The sequence below is a fragment of the Manacus vitellinus genome, unplaced genomic scaffold (assembly GCF_001715985.3).
Source record: "Manacus vitellinus isolate BGI_N305 unplaced genomic scaffold, ASM171598v3 scaffold_65_pilon, whole genome shotgun sequence".
Classification (NCBI taxonomy): domain Eukaryota; kingdom Metazoa; phylum Chordata; class Aves; order Passeriformes; family Pipridae; genus Manacus; species Manacus vitellinus.
The window spans coordinates 2097157-2106446 of record NW_021940724.1 but is presented as its reverse complement, the minus strand read 5'-3'; the positions used below and the strand labels follow the sequence as shown (position 1 = coordinate 2106446).

General features: G+C 47.7%; 1 protein-coding gene across 5 annotated transcripts in view; it reads right to left on the bottom strand.

Moving 5' to 3' along the window:
* Positions 1–4105: 4105 nt before the first annotated feature.
* The window catches only part of PFKFB3 (6-phosphofructo-2-kinase/fructose-2,6-biphosphatase 3), a 44417-nt gene continuing 39232 nt past the window's right edge, over positions 4106–9290 (bottom strand). For 3 of the 5 annotated variants that reach the window (XM_018083597.3, XM_018083596.3, XM_018083599.3), the window contains one exon: positions 4106–6858. In XM_018083597.3, the coding sequence (XP_017939086.1) occupies positions 6852–6858 (7 nt within the window). In that variant the 3' untranslated portion in view covers positions 4106–6851. Of the gene's footprint in view, positions 8045–9290 lie in introns of all 5 variants that reach the window. The other 2 variants (XM_018083598.3, XM_018083595.3) reach the window with 1 other exon arrangement.

Sequence of the window (9290 nt, the reverse complement as noted above, 5' to 3'; positions counted from 1 at the left end):
AAATGTTTGCTGTGTGTCTGGCTAAGAGTGGGTGCAATATCAAAGTCTGCACCTTATACTAGAGGGAGAAGGAATTCACAAAACCTGTGGGATCCTGAACATTGTCTTACCACCATCCCTTCAGATTGGGGTAGCTCTGAGTCTCAGATCAGCAAGAAACGAACTTCTCACTGTGCAGAAAGTTGGGTGGACAGATGCATCAGTTGAGTTTTATCTGGCTGGTCAGGCAGCTCATCAAACTCAGTAACCTTGTCATAGTCTTAACAGGTTGTAAATTATATTTTCCTTAGGATTGTGGAAGGTAACATTTTAGAAGACTTCTTGAGGGATTTAGGCCATCAGCAGCTGGATTGAGTTTCTTGGTCCTCAAAGGATAGTGGTGGCTCATGATGGAAGAGACTACCAGGAGATCGAGGCCCTGGCAACACTCAGAACCATCCCTGGAAGTGCTGACCCATCCCTGGAAATGTACAGGGTTAGGTTGGATGGGGCTATAATGGAAGTGTCTTTCTAAAGGAAAGTGTCCCTTCCCATGGCAAGGGTTGGAACTGGGTGCTATTTAGGGTCCCTTTCAACCCAAACCATTCTGCGATTCTGTGATTTCTTCATATTCTGTTGCTCTGTCTTGTGTCGACACATGTTGGACAGAGCATCAGACAACAGGGAAAACACAGGGCAACCCTTACAATGAAGGTTTCCCAGGACACAGAGCCCAGCCTGGACCCAGCAGCAGCAAGGATTGGGTCCACCCATGGCCTTCCCAGACCAGATACAGGTCCTAGGGTTGGATCATGGAGCAGGACCCAGGATCAGCAGGATGTAGCAAGCAGGGCACTTCCAGGCAGAACATGAGACATTAGGCCTATTTTGTGAATGCAGGAACTGTAAATGAATTTCATTTCAAATGAATTGAATAATAGAACAGAATTGTAGAACAGTTTGGGCTGGAAGGGACATTTAAAGGTCACCTAGTCCAACTTCCCTGCAATGAGCAGGAACATCTTCAATTAGATCAGGTACTTTAGGGTTATGCTGTTTTGATATTGACTCTTACCACTCCTCCTCCATCCACGTGATGTAACATTTTCCAGCATTGCTGACAACTAGGTTCAGTTTCAATTCACTTTTTCTAACCAGCACTCCCAGCAGAGCCAACTGACCAAACCTTCAAGGCCCCCTCTGAGTCCTGCCACAGCTGTGGAGAACAACAGCTCTGCAAACAGCGTCCAGATCATCCAAGGCAAACAGGCCATAACCCAAGAGGGAAGAAATCGGAAAGGAAAAGCACATGGCTGGGGAAATGACACAGTCTGATTTCTCAAGACGTGTTATATGAAAAAAATCCCTCTGTGCATTTATCCAGGAGGTTGCAAGGAGCTACCACAATGGGATATGTCACTGTCCAGCTATAACCAAGCAGCAGTTCCAAGCTGAGGATGCTCTGCTGTGGTCAGGGCAAGTAACAGAAAGGTTGCAGATGGAGGTTTCTCCAGCAGGACCAACTCACAGGGCTTAGGAGCATCTGAACAGGTCCAATTGCAGACTGGATGGCTGTTGCTGAGATGAGCAAGGCCAGGGCCAGGGTCAGGGGATCCCTCAATGGGCAGGGGTGAGGTCGGAGAAGGGCTCAGGCAGCCACACCAGGAGGGTTTTATTTGGGGCATGAAATCACCAGGAGCGAATTTGCACCCTCCAGACCCACCCTGAGCCTGACCAGGCATGGAAATGGGCTCTTTCACACCCAGGGAATGGGAATAGGCTGTTACACACCTGGGGAAAGGACAGCTCAGGGAGACAAGACTGGTGCTGCCCCTTTACACCCCTTAGCCTCAGAGAAGACACAGATGGACACATGAGCAAGGGAAATGCAAGTGTGAAATACTCACATCCACGCAGCTTTCTCGTGGCCGTGGACGAAGCCTGGGCTCTGAGCCCACCCTTGAGGTGAGGAAGGGACCCTGACACTTAGCAAAGTTTAGCATGGAGCAGCAAGACTGTGATTTACACAGTTCTGTGCAGAGCTGTAAAATAAATTCTCTATATTTCAGCACAAACATATTCCTTCCCAGGACGTGTTGGTTGTAGCAAAAGTGCACAAATGCATCTGAATACCTGGAGCTGTTGCAAATAATTCCCATTAGAGCCCCTTGCAAAGCAATTCACAAAAATATCAATTTATTTACTTTTTTTTCCTCACAGATGGATAAAAAAGAAAAAAATCCCCTCCAATCCCATGACATGAGGGCTGTCACTTCCCAGTTGGAGGCAGGTGAGCCTGGTGCCTGCTGTGCTTCATCCAACATGTTGCATTGTAAAGGTTTGCCCGTGGTGGTTTATTTAATCCCAGACACATTCCTGAGCCATCAATCAGAGCTGAGTCAGCCAGCGTGACTGGGTTGTCCTTTTTCTTTTTTTTTTTTTAGCAATCACAAGTTCTCTCGCCCTGTTTGCCAGCAGTGAGCGGGGGGGTTATTTTTTTTTTTAATTTTAATAAAAATGGGACTCGACTGACTGGAAGCAGAGAAATGTTCCTGCTGTCAAGTATAACCTTTAAAGCTGCCCTGCCTCAAGGAACCTCTCCTCTCTGAGATGCTAGAAACTGTATCACATGGAAGAAAAATAAAGGATGCTGCCTGAGATGGCTTTGACACTGACTCCCCTTCCTTGCTTGGCTCTCCTGCATGGACATCTTGATACAAGCCCCATCACACACATAGAAAGAGGAGAAAAGACCTTTTGGAGGTGGCATTTTCTTGCAGACCAGCCTTGGAAGCGCTGCCCACAGCCACGCTCCGGGAGGCAAAGCCTTCCCCCTGTGCTCCCCCCACAAGTACAAGGTTGTTATGGCTTCAAAACAGCCCCTGCCTGCCCCAGGGAAGGCAGGAGAGCTGAACTGATGTTGTGGCTACGTGTAACCTCGGCTCACCTCGGCTGGAGGCCTTATCAGGGCCCCCACACTCGTGCCAGACTCCCTGTGAGGTGGGTGCAAGGCTACGCTCCTTGCCTTAAAATAAGGCAAGTGTTTTGTCTCTGGTTGGGTCAAGGAGATGGCTGGGCTACTAGAGATTGGAAAAAAAAATTTAAAAAATTCAAAATCTTGTGGTTTCCGGATTTCCCAGAAAGAACGGGTCCTCCCTGCCCTCAGGATGGTTGCAGGGATGAACATCACCCCAGTCTCACATGTCTGCACGTTCACCTAGAAAATATTGTTGCAGGTGCCTCAATCAAGCTTAAAATGAGAACCTCCTTCCTGGTGAGAGGCTCTGAAGCACAGAGCAATTAGGAGAAGAGAGAAGACAGATCCTTGTGCATCCCAGCAAGCCGCAGCCCAAAGCAAGGCTTGACAGGCTCTGACACCTGAGGGGAAATCAGAGCAAGGACTGCACAGGAGCCAGCAGGAGGTAACCCCAGAGCTGAGCTAGGATACGCAGTGGTCTCCACCTTTTTGCCCCTTTTGCTCCTGACAAGCTGCTGGTGGAGGACAAGCCTGCAATGACATTGGAGCAATCCACCCAAGATGTGCTCCAGAAAATCTCGTCAAATTACACCGTTCCCTGCCTTCTCCCACTCTTTCTCTGGAACCAGAAATAAAAAATTTAAGAAAAACAACCCAAAACAGAACTTTGCAGGGAACTTTACAACTTTGCTTGCAGGTGGCATTTGCTGTTTCCCTGCCTCGTGGGCAAAGACAGCTGTGACCTCAGAGGCCAGCTCTTGCTCAGCCCTTCATTTAGCACCTAATCACTTTAAGCAGGTATTTGATTTCAAGAACTAGACTAGGTTTGAATAAATGCCTCTCATGTCTAATTTGCAGGCTAGATGAAGATCTAGGCAGGACAGGTTCCAAGACATCACCACCATACTCAAGGGTGATGTAGCAGGTAGAGCCATAGACAGGACACCTTCCACTAGACCAGGATGCTCCAAGCCCCATCCAACTCAGCCTGGAACACTTCCAGAGATGGAGCATCCACTATTTGTCTTTCATGAGAATTTTTATTTACAAGGCACAGGAACATATGTGTGAGGCAGCACTGCGTGGCACACAGTGACCCTTAGGGCCTGAGAGCATAATTCCTAATACAAGGAAGAACCAGGACACATCTGTACTTCAACAAGGTATTTTATTGGTCCAGCAACTGCAAAATATACAAATTTCTGAAAGGCAGACCCTGTTTTTAAGCTGGCACAGCTTTATATCAGGCAATTATTCCAGACCTATATACAGAACAGTTAACATACCACAAATCAAAAAAAAAAAAAAATAACCCCAAGTAACTACACCCTTCTCTCCAAGCTTTGCAGTATACATTAAATAAATAAAGAATGCTTTGCTATCAAAAAAAATTAAAAAAATAAATTCAAGTATCACAAAGGAAAACAAAACCAGGGGAAAAGAGGGGGGAAGAAATCACTGGTGTGGTTTGACAAGTCCTCTTTCCCACCCTGCCTTGGCTGTTAACCAAAAGCAATGGGCAGTGAGTTTTTGGGGCAGTGTGATGGCACCATCCCACCAACCCCTCCAGCACAAGAGGACCTCAGAGACCAGTTTTCCCATTGCTGGAGAAAATGCCATGTTCAAATTTCATTTTTTCATGGACCTACTGAGACATCTATTATTCCCAAAGGAAGAAAGTTTAGGGCCATTTTTTTTCTGTTTTTATATATATATATTTATATATATATATACACACACACAAATACACACCAAAACATCCGCAGAATTACATGTGTACAGGGTTGATCTCAGGGCAGCCAGACGTCATGTTTGTATTTGCTGGCTTATCTTTTTGCAGCAGGAGGTGGGAGATAAAACTCCCCAGGAAGGAGGTTGGAAAAGCCAAGTGAAGTCACCTCCCCAAAACATTCGTTTATCTCAAAGGCAGAGAAACCAAAAGGGCAGATGCCACCCGTGCACACAGGGAGAAAGAGGTTGCTTTTAATGAGGCTATTAAGAAATGAATGAAGTAGGGGTAAGTGTTCTTGGTTTCATCTGTACAGGAATATAATACACATATGCACAAGCTCACACAGGCAGGGCACTGTAGGACACGGGCTGAGCGTGGTCCTGGCCCCCTCCCGCTGTTGGTGCCGCTCCAAGCGCGAGGCTGAAGCGTTAGGCACTGTGGTTCGCCTTTTCCCAAAGGAAAAACAGACCAACACCCCCCAAAAACATGCACACACACACACGAAAAAAAAAAGTCATAACTTCTCCCCAGACCTCTCCGTCCAGCGCTGCAGGAGGAGCAGCTTAACTTCACCTCCTGCCTCCAGCCAAAAAAACCCATGAGATGGGGATGGAGGAGATGTTGCACGTAGGTGGGGAACAAACCAAAGCCCAACCCAAAACCCTAAAAAAAAAAAAAAAACTTCAAAATCCACAGACTTTTCCACAAAGCAATAGTGGTTAATTGCCATTTTTAACTGCTGTCTCTCAGCCTAGGGCAGGCTGCCAACAAGGAATCTCTTGTATCAAACCACTGGGACTTTGGCTGATGGAGTCAAAGTCAGGACCTCACCCCATTCCCCCCCCCCACACACACCTTGAACACTGTAACTACTATTATTTTGTAGTCCCAGCTTTCCAGCATGCAAAATACAATTAAAAACAAACAAAAAACCAAACAGTTGCCTGTATTCAGGCTTCCCCTGTTAAGGGGCACGACTTGAAAAAAATACAATAGTTATGCTCCTGCCACAAATAAAGTGCAAAAACCAAGCGGTTTCTATGTATACACATACACACACACATGTATGTGCATGTATATATAAAATTAAAAAAAGAATAGAGACAAAACTGTCCCTTCTTGTGGCTTTTTGCAGCCAGACAGGGACTCCTGCAACCCGGCCAGACTTCTGGCCACCTCCATGAGACCTGTGTGTCTACAAAACGCATCTAAGCTCAGCCTGGGGATTCAAACCCCTCCCAATACTTCCTCTTTCCTCCAAGAAAGAGGAAAGGGGAGATGAAGTACCAGCACAGCACCTCAAAACAGTGCTCAGTCTCCCCCTAAATATCAACCACGCCTGAACTCAGACCATCCCTGGGTGCTCCCCGAGACGAAAGCATCACCCAAGCCACCAGCAGTGTGGTTCCTCCTACACTACAGGCAGCTTGTAACCAGTGTTGGCAGCAGACCTACATTCCCTGCAAACCCCTTTAAGGTGTTACTGATTAAAAAAAAAAAAAAAAAAAGAAAAAAGGAAAGAATGGGGTTTTTTAGTTAAACCTAGCAGTGAAGGAGTTCACACAGCTGCCTTCCTGGTGCTCGCAGACCTGGGTGAGCCAGGCTGACGTGTGTGACAGGCTGTAGCGTGGGTGAAGGACTGCAGCACAGCTTGGGAGGGGCTTACCAAGAATTAATAATAATTAAGAAAAAAAAAAATGCAAAACCCCTTTGCCCACCCTCCCTTCCCCCTATTTCTCCACTAACCCCGCACCATCCACATATATACACACCCCACCCGCAGACAAGTGGGTACCAATCATCTATACAGAAGATCAAAACCGCTTAGAGAGGAAAAAATTAAAACTCCTGTGCGCTAGAAAGCACTTTACAGCTTCGCTACGACCCTACAGGACGCTGGAGAGGAGAGCAAACGCTGCGGCCTGAAGAGCTGGTGCTGACCCGCGGGGGGAGCTCAGCTGCTCTCCTCCGCTCTCCTGCATCCCTCCCCCCGGCAGCAGAGCGGTTTGCGGATGAACGGGCGTGAGCAGGAACAGCCGAGGGTCGCCCTCGGAGGAGACCGGTGGATAAGCAAGCTTCGGGAATGGCAGTGGGATGGGAAGCTGGCGTCGCCGGCGGCCTCGCGACAGTGCCAACGGAGTCACGACGGCTTCTGTGAGTTGTTCATGTTCTGAAACGAGAGGGGAAGGAGAAGGGGTTGAGAGGGTTGTGCTTGGGTCAGACCTGCAGCGTCTTCTACGTACACGTCAACACAGGGACGGAGGGTAACAAAGCACGGACGGGTCACTACGGAAGCATCCGCCACAGAGGAGAGGACACTGTCCACCCAGGGAGAGGGATGACCCTGAGATCAGCTCATTTGGTTGGAACACGGTACTGAAAACATCAAGGTCATGAGTTCAATCCCTGTGTGGGGCACTGGATGAAGAGTTGGACTTGATGATCCTTGTGGGTCCCTTCCAAACAACATTATGTGATTCTGTGAGGGGAGGATATGCTGGCTGGTTACCCACACCTCTCCCCTCAAGCATCGCCTGGCTTTAACTACAGGGTGGGAATTTGACAGAGATAACCCTAAGAACTGAACTAAACCCAAGGCAATCCTCCCACCCCACCTGGTCCGCACTTCTGAAGCTGCTCTGTGGTCCCTGCAAGGCAAGGTGACAGAGGACCACGGTGTTCAGTCAAGGTGCCCAATTAAACATCTCTCTTGCTCCCCTTGAGGGTGGGCAGTGTCCCCTCTGCCTGCCAAGGGCAAGGTCATTGTTTGTCCATCCTCGGCACTGACAAGAAGAGGCAACTCCCACCAGCCATGCCAATGAGGTCCCCAGCATGGGGACCAGCCACCACCATTGGTATGGCAGGAGCACACACTCCCCCAATGACAACCCCATGAGGTTTCATGGGCCCTAGAGACACTCCAGACACAGCCCTGATACAGGGTGACAACAGGTATCCACCAGTGTGTGGTGGGAACCACAAAACCAGAGACAATCATCTGAACACAAGCAGGACCAGGCCCAAGGAAAGTATCCGCTCAAGGAGAAACCCAGGGGAGATGACCACAAGGACACTGCCCAACTCACAAAACTACACAAAACAGGGTAGGGAAAAGAAGTAGGAAACAGCTAGGAAGGTTTCTATTTTTTTGAGGAGTATTTTTTATTTTATTTGCTTTTTCTACCTAAGCTACCTCTTACAAGCACCAGGAATCCCAGCCATGCTACAAGGCAGAGTTGCTCTCTCTGTTATCTAAGGAGACAGAAGGAGGATCAGGAAAAGCCACATGCACCAGAGCCATTTACCTTGGAAATATTAGTAAAGAGAAAACTTTGAGAAAGTGACAAACGGGTCTTCTTTAAGCATGAAAAGTGAAGGGGAGAAGAAGGGAGGGGATCAGGTGGTTGTTAAAAAGTGCACTTTGGATCACAAACCAAGCAAAAGGAAAAGAAATCATCACAGCAGGTAGTCCCACAATCCCAAACCAGCTCAATCCCATAGCCATGTTGCCTGCCTTTCCAGGTGTCCCCTGATCCTCCTGGATGGGAATCAAGACCCCAATAGCAAAGGTTAATGCAACAAAACACTCACTGCCAACCCAGTCCCATGGTGTAAATTGGGAATGAGGTACCTTCCACCTCCCCTGACCCCACACAAGTGGTGATGGGACAAAGCGAGTGACCAAATGTAAGAAAACAGCCTCTGAGAGTTAACAACAGCATGAATGTCACCAAGCCTTTAGTTTAGGGTGTCTTCATGGGTCCCACAAAAGCAGCCTTTCCACAAGTCCCACACTAGCAGGTGGAGGCAGGCTCCCAGCAGCTGGAGATTTTAAACTCGTCGCTGCCAGCCTACACCTGGGATGGGTAACCATCACTGCCTGCTCCAGTAGAGCTCTTGGTCCAGCTAAATCTGACACAGCCATCCCCCAAATTCAACACCAGGGAGTGTTTTCAGTGTACCAGCCAGTACTGAGGCATGCAGTGCTTTTTATTGAAATACGGATGGGGAAGAGGTGGATGGAGGGATGGACCAAAAAAAAAACCAAAAAAAAAAAAAACCAAAAAAACATTCAAAGCAACCCAAGAAGACTAGACATTTCATCAGGGACTTTTGTGCCCATGAGCAGCAAGGAAAGGAGCACAGGCATACAAGCCATGCTGAGCAACTTAATTCCTACATTGGCCCTAAGAGCACAATGATCTTCCCCAATCCAACCACCAGTAAAGCCAAGGGCAATGTTCCTAACTACCCTTTTTTCAAAAACTTTTACTCTAGAAGACCCCCGGGCACTACCCCAGTCCCAACTCAGCCCCAAAGTCTTCTCAGTCTTTGAGAAGACATTTGAGCACATCTCTACAACTGTTGTGCTCTCAAGTCAATGATGTAGCATAAATTGAGTCCAAAGGCTTCAAATTCACCTAGAAGTTGTCCCGACCCTGTTACATAAGGATCTAACAGCACTAAGCCAAACTGTCAAAGTCTTGATTACTCATAATTAGTGCATTAAATGCTCAAGGTTTTTTCCTTTCTTAATACAGAAGGAAATTTGCATCTACTCTGCCCATGACATCTAAGTTGACTGTTCCCAAAATCCAGGTT